At 36.2% G+C, this 15,430-nt stretch overlaps 2 protein-coding genes across 6 annotated transcripts in view; both read right to left on the bottom strand.

The window, feature by feature from the left end:
- syt5a (synaptotagmin Va) overlaps positions 1 to 3,432 on the bottom strand; it is a 6,865-nt gene extending 3,433 nt beyond the window's left edge. Inside the window, exons 1-3 of one of the 4 annotated variants that reach the window (XM_016228981.1) lie at positions 3,091 to 3,432; positions 849 to 1,051; positions 591 to 757 (exon numbers count right to left, since the gene is read on the bottom strand). In XM_016228981.1, the coding sequence (XP_016084467.1) occupies positions 591 to 747 (157 nt within the window). In that variant the 5' untranslated portion in view covers positions 748 to 757; positions 849 to 1,051; positions 3,091 to 3,432. The other 3 variants (XM_016228983.1, XM_016228980.1, XM_016228982.1) reach the window with 3 other exon arrangements.
- A 3,093-nt stretch (positions 3,433 to 6,525) lies between these two features.
- On the bottom strand, positions 6,526 to 8,395 carry LOC107548335 (ferritin, middle subunit-like). 2 transcript variants are annotated; one of them, XM_016228978.1, is made up of 4 exons: positions 8,117 to 8,395; positions 7,362 to 7,508; positions 7,168 to 7,266; positions 6,526 to 6,917 (listed from the first exon to the last, which is right to left on the bottom strand). In XM_016228978.1, exons 1-4 carry the CDS (start codon positions 8,219 to 8,221, stop codon positions 6,759 to 6,761), a joined length of 510 nt encoding a protein of 169 aa, XP_016084464.1. In that variant the 5' UTR covers positions 8,222 to 8,395; the 3' UTR covers positions 6,526 to 6,758. The 2 variants fall into 2 exon arrangements, with proteins under 2 accessions (XP_016084464.1, XP_016084463.1); XM_016228977.1 differs by having other exon boundaries at positions 7,141 to 7,266; positions 8,117 to 8,393.
- Positions 8,396 to 15,430: the final 7,035 nt, after the last annotated feature.

Raw genomic sequence — 15,430 nt, 5'->3', positions numbered from 1 at the left:
AGCAAATGGCTGCAATATAACAAAGAGTGAAACATTTAAGGGGGTCTGAATACTTTCCGTACCCACTGTATATAGTTTCTGGTCCCCATTGATCTCCATATATATAAAATATTTTTTTTTTTTTTTTTTTTTGTCCATACTATGGAAGTCAAAGTGGACTAGAAAGTGTTTGGTTACCCACATTCTTCAAAATAGGAAAATATGATATCCTCTCAACAGAAGAAAGGAAGTCATACAGGTTTGTAACAACATGAGGGTGCATGAGTAGATGATGACAGCATTGTAATTTTTGGGTGAACTATACCTTTAAGATTATCACATTTAACAAATGTTGGGTTTGGGTACCATACTTCACAACTAAAGGTTGGTGTTGGACGTCAATATGATGTTGGCATAAGACGATACCATGACTTAAAAGCATCAAAATATCAATGTCAGTATTATGGGTCACACTGACATTGGGATTAGATGTTGTCCTGACATCATCACCAATGTCAGAACCTACATTCAACTGAATATTCATGTCTTACAACGATGGTGGCCTGCTGGAATAGTCATGTGTAGTGTATTGACATACAATTATTACTTACTAGGTAGATGGCCAAGCTCATTGAAAAACTTGTTCTTCATGTTTATGAAGTTGTGGGAGTGGTGAGAGGGAGGGGGCAGAGGGGGTGGAGCAGGTTTGGGCTCCTCCTCTGATTCTGCTGCCCTCCGCACACGATGCTGCATGCTGACCAAACGCATGGCTGATCAGCTAGAGACATAAAACAAGACTGTTACTGTCCTGACATAACCTACATAAACTAAATGCCCCAAATCACACATATTGTGTAGATCAGTCTCACATCCTCTGAAGAATTCATTTAATGTGCCTCTTTTTTTTTTTTATAATGTGCTCCTTTTCCTCCCATCCACCGCCCCTCCTTCTGTAAAGCCGACGGGAGGGAAATGTTCTCTTTCCCTCCTGACCTCTGTCCTGTTTGTGTCTGCCATGACTTTTGATGGCGTAAGCTCTTGATGCTAGAGCTCAGCATGTCCATTATTAATCCTGGAATTGTAACATATCAAAACACAACCATGCACATGTTATGCCCATGTGTTCAAGAAATATTTGTCATACACATTAACACACAATGGTTATGTTTCCACCTGCTCTACTCTGTTGAACTGAACTCTTGTCACTCTCAGCAGATGCATAACTAGATTAATTACCAAAGCTAATCCAAAAATCCTTGGGTTTAAGTAAATTAGGAACAGGGCTCTCCCACTCCACTTTCACACTTGAGCCTACACAGCCAACAGTATCTTGTCACCAGACCGCTATGTAAGACTAAAGACTTCAGGAGGCCACTGCTCTTTATTGTATATAAGAACATGTTGAGCAGCAAAGTCACAGCTGGATTTATGAGGGCAGGACTTTATTATGATTCTCTTCCTGTACCTTGTTTCCCCGTCAGCCACATGGACTGACCACAATGATGAAAGATGATGAACATAAACCTTTTTGTTAGTCACAGTAAAAAAAATGAAATTCTTCATTTTCTCTATTGACCTTGCTGAGTTATCATGATTAACTTATGACTGATCAATTTTCTTCACTTTATATGCACGTGATATCTATACATATATATTTAATATATACCTCACCAATAAAATGGTTAATAAAATGACTTTGAGAAAGACATAAGATCGATATATTAAGATTATTTTTACATCCCGGTGGTCACTTTAATATAATTTTCTTATATATTTTTCTGTCATTTTTAATGGATTTTTCACCCATAAAAAATATGATTTAAATTTGTTAGTGTGTGAACTTTTTTAAAACATGTAAAGTCATATACATTATGTGCATATATAATTATTAGGGGTATATAAAGAATTGCTTAAATGTGTTCGCTGTTTAGAAGCATCATTGCTACAGCTGAATTAATGTAGCTCACCTGTGCATCAACCACTCAGGAGAATATTGTAAATATAATATTTATATAAATAGAATATATTTATTTTATTTTTTAATAAAAAAAGCTAACGTTTTTTCATTTAGATATATAATATATGCTTATTTATTTATTTAAATTTAGGTAAAATGTTAGCTAGGGCACAAGTCTATTTGATTCATGTAGCAGTTTTTAGCTGTTTTCCATATTTAGTATTCTGACATCTGCTAAATCTATACACAGTAGTTCCTATACACAGCCTCCAACATTTAAAAGTTGTTCTACATTAGTTTTTGAATGAGAAAGGGGAATTAAACGTTTGTAACATCTAAGTGATTTTTTTTTCTCTTTTCTCATCTTTTCCATAAAAAGCAGATACCATGAAAGTGTGTAATCTGAGAGTTCAGAAAGCATCATTTGTGTCATTTGCTGACACGTCTGCAATAATCTGGCTAAAGAGGTGCGTCACAGGCCATCAACCGGCTGTCATACGGCCTTGTTTTTCTTTCCTTCATCTATACTTTGTCTACCAGCGGGCAGAACTGCTGTATTTTCAGATTACCTAAATCTCATCCAGTCACTTTTCCGTTAAAAAATTAAAAATGAATAAAAACCTTCTTAGTACTACACACAGTTGTCCAAGACTGAAGAGCATTTACACACATAGGCTAAGCATCAATTTAGTCGTCTGAGCCTTAAATAGTCTTAAAGAAAAGATTTAGGTTACTGTTATGTGGAGAACAAAAAAATTACTATATATTTCTTAATAGTTTTCACTTATACATGAAATTTAATGTGAATGGTCTTTTTCATTTAGCTTGTCTGTGGACTGTGTTGTAGTTTATATAGTCTCCATGAATTTAACTGGTGGTGACAATTTATTCTTTTAATATTTTAAATGCATATATCCTTTTGCTGTTCACTCAAACTACATCGTGACACATTTTCAAGTAGTTACAACTATTTCCATGTAGTATCTTAATTAATATGATGCTATAAATTGCACAGGCTACATAATAATCATAAAATAACTAGAAATGTTTTTATTTTTTATTTTTTTAAATGACACTACATCGAATCAATTCTAAGATAGTATAATGTTTACATGAATAAGCGGAGCTGATAAGCAAACAATAATCAAACTTACCTGATGATGTGCTTCTGATCCAACTCTCTTATATAGATAGAAATCTGTGCTTTGTTGAGGACAGTGTCGCAGTAGCCCTCTCACACACTGCTCTTACTCTTATCATCTGTCCCTCTCTCTCCTCTCTCAAAGCGCATTTGAATCGCCAAACCCTCTTTCACTTGGATTAATCGTGCTCTCCCTTCTGTTCGCAGTTCTGTGCCCTGGGTTTTCTCATGTGACAATATTATTTCATCCACTTCTTACACTCGTTTATCAGTTTGCCCATATAATCTCCTGCATGCTGTTTATCCGATTCTAATTTCCAGTATAATTTTCGTTCAGTGACCCTTCTGAATCCGATTAGTCGGTGGTTCACTGCTGCTAATAGGCATGAGTGGTATGGCATAAGGAGGCTGTAAACTTTGTTAATTGGTTATGAAATAAGGACAAGGCTTCACCAATAGCTGACGATTATTGAGATATTGAAAAAATAAATATTCAGTTGAACCACAACGGGCCTTGCTTGGTCTTTCAGTGCTCATGATCAATGTGCGATTATAAAACATAGGCCTACGGAGGAAACAGCACCCTCATGTGGTAAAATGAAATGCTACAACTGTAGTGCCGTGCAAATTCATGTGAATATTTAGATTATTCATTTAGAAGACTACGAAAAGGTTGCAAGTTAGTATTTTGTATTTTCTCTCTTTATAAAATATTAAGTTGTACATTAAATTGTATGATGTGCAGTTGTGTCAGTGACATCCTCCTTACAGGATGGAGATGAGTGAAGTGTCTTGTCTATTTTCAGTTTATGGGGTTTGTTGTCGCCGTTACAGTAGATTTGTACATTAATCAATTACAGTATTGTGACCATCTTTATTCACAGCTTTTTCTGCGGGCAGAAAAATTCAGATACAGTCCGATATAATAATTACAGCCCACTAAATGCATCCTGCAATTTTAAATAAAAAAGACAAGGTTATTCAGCTCAGAAGTTTTATTTAAATTCACCAGGTCAGTCACTGCACACTCAGCAAGAAAGCATTGCTTGATGGCAATCACAGGATGACTATTTAAAACAGTAACACTGCATCATTTTATCATAACAAGAAACTTTAGTTGATGTTAACCTTTCAACCTCTCAGACTTCAAAATTTTGCACAAGAGCTGTGTGATAAGAACAAGAGAATAGTGTTTCTATTCATTCATGTATTGATAGGATCTCAGGGCTGCATTTAGCTGCTGTCACCATCCAGGGTGTGCTTGTCAAACAGAGACTCTGCCATCCTGTTGTTGCCAGCATCCATCTTGGTAAGGTTGGTGATGTGGTCACCAAGCTTCTTGATGGCCTCAACCTGCTCATCCAAGTAGTGAATCTCCAGGAAGTCACACAGCTGTTGGACAAACGATCAGAACAGAATTTAGGAAAATAACATGCAACAACCCAAAATGGATGACAATACTTGACAGAGTAACTTGACATTTTAAGTAATTTTAAAGGCTGTTGTTGGCTTAGGTCTGATTTTATAACCACAAAAAATATTATCTTAATACTTCTTTGTAAACTATTGAAGTAACAAAACCATGGTTCATTTGTGGTTACCATCCATGGCTACAAGAACCATGATTTTTGGTTTTATTCGTAAAACCATGGTCAATTTTTGTAAGGGAACATGAAAAGTCAGAGAGAGTATTAGATGGGTTGTTGGTGGTTAAATTATCACCGACATTAAAACACGTTATTAACTTCAACATCCAAAAAAGTTTCACGGGATTATGAATGTAGGCTACCTGAAAGTGATGCACGGGCTTCATCTTTTTTTCTTTCTTTTCTCGGCGCCGGATTGCTGATGTCTTTTCACAGCAATTATGATCATTTGCATTCAGCCACAAACATGAGGTGCGAGCAGGGTTTTAAAAAAAAATTTTTTTTTTAAATGAGGTGCGAGCGGGCAGATGCGGGAATGGCGCATGTGCTTATAGCCTTCACCGTAAAATGCATTTTTTTATAACTATATATATATATGTTCATCTTTAGATTTGTATTTATGTATATGTAACGTTATATGTTCATTTTAATATAGAACGAAAGTTTTTTTTGAGCAACTGGTATGGTATGCAGCTCAACCAGGTCTCGTCCCATTCGTTGATATTTGTGATATCACAAATCCCGGAAAATATGGGTTGTAGTCCAAACGAGGCGTTCTTGTAGTTTTTGAAAAGTGATTTCTGTTAAATAAAATATCTCCTTTTGAAGTGGACTTTGAGCTTTGTAACTTTGCAGATCTTTTTTATGCTCAAACAGCAACATTACAGACTAACTAAAGTTGAAAAAGTGAAAAAGCATGATAGGGCTCCTTTAAATAAACATTTAGTATTTAGTAAATATAACTTATCATGTAAATTTAATAAACAAGTAAGATACTTTTCACTAGCATTAGCGCAGTCGTGGATCATGGAGTCAATGTGTTAGTCACCCACAATTTAACTATGAGCACTACTTTTCAGCACCATGTTAAAGGGTTAGTTCACCCAAAAATGAAAAATAGCGCATGAATTACTCACCCTCAAGGCATTCTAGTTGTATATGACTTTCTTCTTTTCAGATGAATCCAATCGGAGTTATATTAAACATTTTCTTTGATCTTTCAGCGGGTGTTGCAGTGCATCAGTCCAAAAAAAGTGAAAATCCATTCATAATAAAAAGTGTCTCACACGGTTCCGGGGGGTGAACAAAGGCCTCCTGTAGCGAATCAATGCATTTTTCTAAGAAAAATATCTATATTCAAAACGTAATAATCACTTTAATCTAGCTTGCGCCAACATATGTACACAGAAGCAGCTCCAGGAGCATGATGTATATGTTCAGCGTTGCGCATGCGCCGGTGAGTCTCCTGAAAACCAACGTTTGTTAACAGGAGCAAATTAAGCAAAGTTTCCTTACTTTAGCAAAGGAAAACCAGTCTCCTGGAAATCCTCTGACATTCTTCTTTACAAATCCTCGATTTGTACTTCTAATTCGTGACCGTTGTTTTGTTTTGCTCTCTCCCCTGTGCTTCCGCATGTGTCACTTCTGAGCGGCGCATGTGCAAAACTGACCTCATACGTCATTCCCCCGGAACTGCTTCCGTTCAACAGTGAGCGCAAGCTAGATTAAATTGATTATTACATTTTAAATATGGTTATTTTTCTTACAAAAAATGCATTGATTCACTACAGGAGGCCTTTGTTCACCTCCCGGAGCCGTGTGAGACACTTTTTATTATGAATGGATGTGCTTTATTTCACTTCTTTTGGACTGATGCACTGCAACACCCGCAGTGATCATCAAAATATGATTTATGATTCAGTACTCATAAATTATATATGTAAACTTTAGATATAAGTTAATAAATGGTTACATATAGCCTACAGCCAAGTCCCACAATTTTGAATGAAAATACAAGTCAATCCAGTCCAAAATGTTTATTCCTCAAATACACCAGGTTAAGACCAATTAGTGAACATTTAACAGGAAAGCAATGGTTTGGCTATAACAAGATTGCATCAACCTTTACTTGTTAAACCTTTCAGTTGTTTAAAATGTACAATTCTGTATATGAGCTGTGTCATGAAAAAATTATGTGCTCTTAAAACCTGATTTAAAAGCACTTTGAAGCATGCAAATGATCAGAGGGCTGCATTTAGCTGCTGTCGCCATCCAGGGTGTGCTTGTCAAACAGATACTCTGCCATCCTGTTGTTGCCAGCATCCATCTTGGTAAGGTTGGTGATGTGGTCACCAAGCTTCTTGATGGCCTCAACCTGCTCATCCAAGTAGTGAGTCTCCAGGAAGTCACACAGCTGTTGGACAAGAGATCAGAACAGAATTTAGGAAAATAACATGCAACAACCCAAAATGGATGGCAATACTTGACAGAGCCATGTATATGAAGGCTTAGAATAAATTAAGCTTCAACACCAACTAACCCAAGTTACTTATTATACCACTATGACTTGCACTTTTCTTATTGCTTTTTCAGAGAGGTGTCTTTTTCATGTCTGAAGGTAAATCTTCAGAACTCACATGAGGGTCTCCCTTTTGAGAGGCAACCTTATGCAGGTCCAGCAGAGCCTGGTTGACGTTCTTCTCCAACTGAAGAGCGCACTGCATAGCAGTCAGTCCATTGTCCCATGCATCACGCTCTGGTTTCTGAAGAGAGATACAATCAGAACAGTGAGCAAAATACACATATGCCTAAGGTCTTTCCATAACAAAAGACTTTGTTCAAAACACTGTCAACACACCTTGACATTCTGAAGGACGATGCGTCCACCCCTCTTGTTCTGGAACTCCATGAATCTCTCAGCATGCTCGCGCTCCTCCTCACTGTTCTTCTTGAAGAACTTGGCAAATCCAGGAAGGGTGACGTCATCCCGTTTGAAGTAGTGAGCCTGAAAGTAACAAAATCAAGTATCATATTTAAACAAAAAAAAGGTAAGGTAAATAAGGATTTGGAATACTTATTAGGATATGATTTTAACAGCGATAGAGAAGGATACAGGATATTAATAAAATACATATATACTACTGGATTAAGTGAAAGGATTTAAATATACAATGCGGATGCTCTATTCTATTCTGGATCTTTAGGAGACCACGGATTTAGTCTGGAGGAGCTGAACACGTAGCGCCAGGTGGAGCCTGGGGAGAAGGAATGGGATGGAGCATCGAATAATTGAATATTTGTGTATATACAGGTGTGTAAGAACAGGAAAAGCAAAAACGAGGAAGAAATTGATAATAAATAAACCATGACTGCATAACAGCAAAAGTAGGTGGCGATATGCACACAAGATGTAACACGCCAAAAAAACGGAAGAAGAAGAAGAAGAACAAAATCAAGTTTAGAACATAGGGTTGAACGTAAATAAGCAGGCTATACAATATTTACACATAGTGAGTCAAGATATAATGCAGCACTGAGAAATGACCGAGAATAAGATTATTAATGAAAAGATGTGATTTGGAAGAGAGATGAACAAAAGAAAGAAACACTTGCCATGGACGTGTATGTGTATCCAGCGTAAAGCTCCAAACTGATCATCTTGTTGATCAAAGCCTCGCAGTCGCGGTCGTAGTTCTGGCGAACCTGAGAAGTCTCCATTTCGGCGGATTTTAGAGTTTTATTATAAAAAACGTAAAAAAATTTTTTTTTATTTCGATGAGATCGAAGTTCCGTTCAATCACTGTTGAAGCAAGAACCTCTTAGATCTTCCCGAAGCTGTGAGTGAAATGATCATCATCTTGTATCTTATATACGATCGGCGCATAATAATGCTGAGTCAGTGGAACTGAAACCAGCCAGTCAAAGAACGAGCTGAATAATGAAGTGACGAGACACTCTGCTGTGTCATTCTGTAAGATAACAAGGACAAGATCAATGTTCAGGAATTATATATTTTTTTGTTCACAATTATTGGCAAACGGAATAAGGACCACATTTTCTGATATGGTCTAAACACTGAACTGGTGGTACCTACTCCAGGGTTCTTAATATCAAGGCGCAAGCCCTAAAAGAAAGACATTTTAAGCAATGTGTTATCTAATCTAAAATTAACCAAATGTGCATTTAGCTACATTATTTTATCAAGATCATATGAGAGATAAATAAATATGACAATAATAAAATATCTCTTGTCCTATGTAGGGTCATGGGGATGCTGGAGCAATCAAAAATATAGAGAAATTAAATATTGAACAATTGATCTAGCTAATAATTTATTTGCTTCTACTAGCATTACTAGAATGTCTTTGGAAATGTTACATACATTAGCTAATATAAGAGTTTGAGTCAGTTTAGAGTAAACAAATCAATAAAACTGTGCATTTAATATTTGCAAATTGAGGTGAAATATCTTTGCGCAATATGTCTGGATGTCACCAGTCCCAATGCTTCCTGTAAAAAAAAAAAAAAAAAAAAAAAAAAAAAATAACAATGTCTTCCTAAGAATTTTACTATATATATATATAAACCTTGTCAGCACAGTCATTTATTATAATTTTATAGTTTCAAACATTTTACAGGACAATTAAGCATTACAAAATATCAGGATTTCAAGGATGCATGTGACCCTGCATAGTGCACACTACAGCAACAGTGATGTGGCAAATATAATGAGACCGTTCTGCAATATCATGTAACAGTGATGTCATCACTGTGTTCCACCTGGTAACTGCATTTGGATTAAAGAAAAAATCATGTGACAATCATGTGACAGTGACAATGACAAAGCATGTTTCTAGTGAACTCTGTCTGTCAGCAGCAAATGTAAACAAATGAAGACATGACACTGAGCTGTGTTGCTGTGACTCAGCAATTTCTCATTTATGTCATATTATGGAACATGTTTGTTATTCGATCAACTCTCCAGAGTCCAGGTGTGTAGCCCTCACTTTTACACCTGCCATAACCTTTTTTAGTTTAGTAACACCAGGTAACCAAAATTCCAAATCGGTTGTGCGGATCACTCCTCTGTGGCAACCCCTGATAAAAAGGGAGCAAGCCGAAGGAAGAGAGAGGTAACCAAAATTCCATCTAATTCCATTTTATTGTTCTCAGAATATCCACAATGTCTTTCGTTACATTTTATTTTTATTATTATTATTAAAAAAACATCATATCAAACGTATCACCAACAAACACTAAAGATTGTAATTATTTTAAACACTGGAATAAAGAATACTGAAATGCTTTACAAAAACAGAACACAAATTCACAGTGTAATAAGTGCAGTTTTGTCTTAAAGGGACAGTTCACCCAAAAATGAAACTTCTGTCATTATTTACTCACAAATAATAAAAACAAGTCAGACACATTCGTATGACATGAGGCCAGATGGAAGGAAAGGCATCAAGAATGTGGATGCTGCAGAACCAGTCAAAGGTAATTGTCATTCTGTGAGAGCGTCATAGGACTGAAGCATTTAGGGCACTAAAACACGTCAATTTTAGAGAAACACAAAACCACAGGCAATTTAACAGGAATGAGTAAGTATTGCACCAATCCATTCCAGCAGTCAAAAAAAGAAAAGAAAAAAGAGCACAACACCTACAATCTACCTAAAAAAATAAATATGATTAATTTTTGTTGACAACAGAAACTGGACATTGGATTTCTAGTTCCCAGTGTGCTTTGTGTGGAATCGGGAGGGTAAATGTTGAAATTGGTGAAATGTTGTTATTTAAGCCCTAGTATTTTTGTATGAACTTTAATTGTGTGGAAAAAGGTTTTCCCATTTTAATGTAGTATTTACGAACTTATGAGTGCTGCTTAGAATACTAAGGCTCTTCAACATGATTTTATTTTAGTGACCAGAAATTTCAGCTGTTTGACTTCCCATAGACATAGAATTCCAATCCAAGTGTGCACTCAGGAATAGCCGACACCACCGCTGAGATGAGTAACTGAAGGCCAACAATCTAAATGGTATTATATCTATCTATATGATATAATATATTTATTTTATTTGATAATATAGTTTTAAATGTATATGTTTAAGAAATACCAGAAGTGTATGCATACTTAAGGGAAGCTTTAGCAACAACAGCTGTCAGCTGCCCACTGACTGACGCTAAGCAGGGTTGAGTCTGGTCAGTATCTGTGTAATTGAAATCCTGAGGGAAACTGAGGTTGCTGTTGGAAGAAGTGTTAGTGAGCTCAACTTGAGCTCAACTTGTTTTCAGTGCAGATCCTAATGCCTTTAATAATAACAGTAAAAGCATGCACTGTCCTTGTGGAGTTATGACTTTCTGTGTTCAGTGTAAACTGTAGTGTCTCCCTCAGAAAGAGTTGGGGTATAATACCTAATACTCAACAAGATAGCAATAAACATTAAAACTCATTATCCATTTAATTCATTGTAAACGCTGGAGCTGCACCCCAGGTTTACATAATGTATTTAATAATAACCCTCTTCAAGTAAATCTAACATAGTTGGAAACTATACAGGTATGTATTCAAAAGATCAGGGCCCATATTCATGAAAATTCTTAGGGCAAAGAGTTGCTCCTAGTGACACAATTCTAAGAAAAATCTTAGAAATGTGGTCATCTCTTCTTAAAATTAAAGAAAAGATCATAGTAAAGAAGAAAGTATTTCAGAAAGCATCTTAACCCTTAAAAGAACTCTTAAGGTCCAAAATTGTTAGGAGTAGGCCTACTGACAAGGACTTTTAAGAGGCTTAAGAGTTTCTTTAGCAGTGGAGAAAATCACGTTCACACTGTCAGTTTTTTTAGGGATTGACAACCACATTTCCTTACAGTCTCGAAATGTCCCGTTCAAACAGCAGCTTACAGTAGCGTCTCGAATACTGTCTGTATGAACGTGCAACGAGAGTCAAGCCCGTATATGTATGCCATATGTAGGCCAAAAGGGTCAAAAACACGTGCATTGTTACACATCAACAATGCATCAAATATTTTATGCGTTAGATACGTGTTGTTTGCGTGTGAAAAAATCAGCGTGTATTTCACGTGTATTTTATACGTGTTAAAGGGGTCTTATGATGTTGCTAAAAAGAACATTATTTTGTGTATTTGGTGTAATGAAATATGTTTATGCGGTTTAAGGTTAAAAAAACACATTATTTTCCACATACTGTACATTATTGTTTCTCCTCTATGCCCCGCTTTTCTGAAACGCTGAAAAGCGAGGTGTGCTCTGATTGGCCAACTGTCCAGTGCGTTGTGATTGGCCGAATACCTCAAGCGTGTGACGGAAATGTTACGCCCCTACCATACTGTGATGCCTTGTCATGCCGGAGCGACGAGACAAAAACATTAAAACCCATTATAAACGAGGCAAATTCTTTAAATATAAAAAACGTACTTACAGTCTGTGAGTCAGAACAGCCGGCATTGTAGTCTACTCTTGCAGGATCAGGAAACAGTCCTCCATAAAATGTGCTGCACACATCTGAATATTTGGGTTGAAGTGTTCTGGAACAGTGTTGTAAATACAACTTAACCACTGATTTCTAGTCGTGTCCTCTTTTGGAAGGCCAAACAAAGTAGTTTAGCTTTCACAACGAAACACAGCATCACACACGGCGGGCTAGAGTGAGGAACGGCCAGCAGGCTGAGTGAGCGGAGGCCAGTGGGCTTGAGAACGGCGCAGCCAGCGGATTCCACGAAGGTGTGGCAACCACATGTGACGACCCCGTGAAAGCTGATCCGGCGATCCAGTGTGAAGTTGATGTATTTCCTCAGCGACCAGCGAAGATCAGCTCTAGGCATGACGAAGCGGATATCGTCCTCTTTTGGAAGGCCAAACAAAGTAGTTTCGCTTTCACAACGAAGCACAGCGTCTCCACTGCATAGCGGCGGCGGCAACAATACTACAGCGAGAATAAAAGTTACGCCTTCTTTCTTTGCGAAATTGCATCATATGACCCCTTTAAATACGCGTGAAATATGCGTTAAAAATCCATTTGAATGGGTCAGTGTCATTGGCTGCTGAAAACTTGGGTCAAAACATTTCTGTGAGTTTAAGGGGATGTACCATTCAAAGACTAGGATACCACTATTTAACATGCTATAGATCAGCTGATTCAGCCTTTTTATTTTGTTATTTTTTGTCTTTTTTTGTATAGCCTATAGAAATAATATATTTAAATTGCAGTTTTATGAAAAATTTGATATTATATTAGAAATAAAAGTGCCAAATTTTTCTCCACGCATGCCTTTTTTAGTAAATAAACATATTAGTGGACATTACAGCTTTAACAGTGATCAAACTTAAGTTAGCATCAAAGCTTTAACATTTGTGTGGGGAAACCAGTTACAGTGGAGGTAAGCAATCAATGCAGGTTTAAGACAGACCATTGTAATCAATATCTGTCTTTAGAAAACAACGTGAGCTTTTCTTGTGCTTACATTTATGCTTACATTTGTGCTTATTATGCACTCATCAGACAAACATGCAGGTGATATTATCCATTTAAATGAATTTAAAGACGTAAAGTATTTAAATATGGCATTTTAGAATGTTTATAATATTTAAGACTTTCAGGTCAGGTATAAGAACTTGATTTGGCTTTCCTGACAACAGAAGTATTCTACTGTACTAAAGTCCTAGGCCACCCTGAAAATTGGTATTAAAGCAATTTATCCGTGAAATGATGTGATTTGTTAAAGCACTTCATAACATTTAAGTAAACATTTAAACATAAAAATACTAAGTAGCTCTTCTGATTTTTAAGAACCACACACATAAAGTTTATATCTGCAAGTAATCTGGATTGTTACTGAGATGCCTATTGTACACTTCATAACAGTTAGAATTAATTTTATGGCTGCTTTTTTTGTGACAGTTTATATGCTGGTTTAGCAATGTGACAGACTTGATTGGCTTACTGAAAGTATTAAAAGGCTAGGACAGAAGACCTATTGTACTGCAAACTGCTCAAGGACCTGTAACATGAAGGTAGTTGAACAAACTCAGGGTTACAGGATTCGTTTTGAGTTGACAAAACCAAACCAATGCAAATCAGGCTTTGTTGATGCCATGAAGCAGCTCATGAACTTTCTCTGTCAACTTTGATCTTAAAGCTATATGAACCAAACCGCTGCAACAACTCAGTGTTATTGGCAGCAGATCGAGATACATTATAATTCAAAGTTGTAAGTATGTCATAGCCTTTTTTTATTCATTTTTGGGGAAGTCACCTGCATGTTCTATGTTACACTACTGTATACAGTGACCCTGCTAAGGCCATAGTTCATTGGCTAAGTGCTTGTTTTTGAGATATTCTTGATATACAATATAGAACAAATTAACCTGTTTACTGTTTAACTTAATGTATATGACACAGCAAGTTTGTTTTCTTCTGTTTATCTGTTCAGTTGTGTATTTTATATTCATCATGTGTATATCTGTTTAGAATTTAATGTTATTATTGTGTATGTTTATATTTATATTTTCTGTTTCTATAGAAAACCACACACTAAATACACCCACAACTAAGGACTATATTCAAACTTTGTTAATAACTAATAACTGAGTTGTTGTGGTGACAAATAAACAGGTTACTCACAAATTTCCAACATATTTTCATCAAGTCTCTTACCGGACACCCTGTGGCGGATTTCAAACCTAACCAGCAGTTTTCTCAAATGAGTATTAAAGCTATTAAAGCTAACTCATTTTTTCAGTTCCCCGCTTACTTTACCTTCCACAAGCACTGACAGAACACAGACTCTGACTGAGCCAGGCCAGTTGATATCCAAGTTTGTGAATTAAATCTAAAAAAAACAAAGTTATGTTGTTGATCAAAAACAGATATTCATTACAATCGCACTGATCAAGAACCACATCTGTACCCTTTTCCCCAATCAAATGTTAGTTTTTAATGTTAGAAAACTTGAGGTGTGGTGAATGGTGTTACAGCTAGAATGCCTACTAATGTACAAAAAGGGGCAATCTTATCTTGATAAAAATATTTTTTCATAAAACTGCAATCTAGGTATTTTCTTTGGACTACACAAGAAAAGGAAGAAAATAACAACAACAAAAAAAAGTAATAGGAGGATCTTAAATTATGGTAGCGGTAGAATACTTCTGCTGTCAGGAAAGCCAAATCAGGTTCTTATACCTGACTTGAAAGTCTTAAATACTTATAGACATTCTAAAATGCCATATTTAAATACTTTACGTCTTTAAATTAATTTAAATGGATAATATCACCAGCATGTTTGTCCGATGAGTGCATAATAAGCGCTGCCTGCTGGCGATAGCTGTAAATGTAAGCACAAGAAAAGCTCATGTTGTTTTCCAAAGACAGATATTGATTACAATGGTCTGTCTTAAACCTGCATTACCTCCACTGTAACCGATTTCCCCACACAAATGTTAACGTTTTGATGCTAACTTAAGTTTGATCACTGTTAAAGCTATAATGTCCACTAATGTGTTTATTTACAAAAAAAAAGGCATACGTGGAGAAAAACGAGGCAATTTTATTTCAAATATAATATCTAGTTTTTCATAAAACTGCAATTTAAATATATTATTTCTATAGGCTATACAAAAAAAGTCAAAAAAGGACAAAATAAAAAGGCTGAATAAGCTGATCTATAGCATGTTAAATGGTGGTATCCTAGTCTTTGAATGGTACACCCCTTAAACTCACAGAAATGGTTTGACCTAAGTTTTCAGCAGCCAATGACACTGACCCCTTCAAACGATTTTTAACGTGTATTTCACGCGTATTTAACTCGTATTTCGCCGTGAAATACGTGTTAAAGGGGTCATATGATGCGATTTCAAATTTTCCTTTCTCTTTGAAGTGTTACAAGCTCTTGGTGCATAAAGAAG

This window comes from Sinocyclocheilus grahami, unplaced genomic scaffold, assembly GCF_001515645.1.
Source record: "Sinocyclocheilus grahami isolate Dianchi unplaced genomic scaffold, SAMN03320097.WGS_v1.1 scaffold346.1, whole genome shotgun sequence".
Classification (NCBI taxonomy): Eukaryota; Metazoa; Chordata; class Actinopteri; order Cypriniformes; family Cyprinidae; genus Sinocyclocheilus; species Sinocyclocheilus grahami.
The sequence above is the reverse complement of the archived record's forward strand: the minus strand, read 5'-3'. Positions and strand labels throughout refer to the sequence as shown.

Excerpts from the sequence above, each read along its gene's own strand:
- LOC107548335 (XM_016228977.1), bottom strand. The coding sequence starts at position 8,221 with ATGGAGACTTCTCAGGTTCGCCAGAACTACGACCGCGACTGCGAGGCT. Across the intron at positions 7,509-8,116 it reads GATACACATACACGTCCATG|GCTCACTACTTCAAACGGGA; the intron begins GCAAGTGTTTCT and ends TGTTACTTTCAG. Across the intron at positions 7,267-7,361 it reads TCGTCCTTCAGAATGTCAAG|AAACCAGAGCGTGATGCATG; the intron begins GTGTGTTGACAG and ends ATCTCTCTTCAG.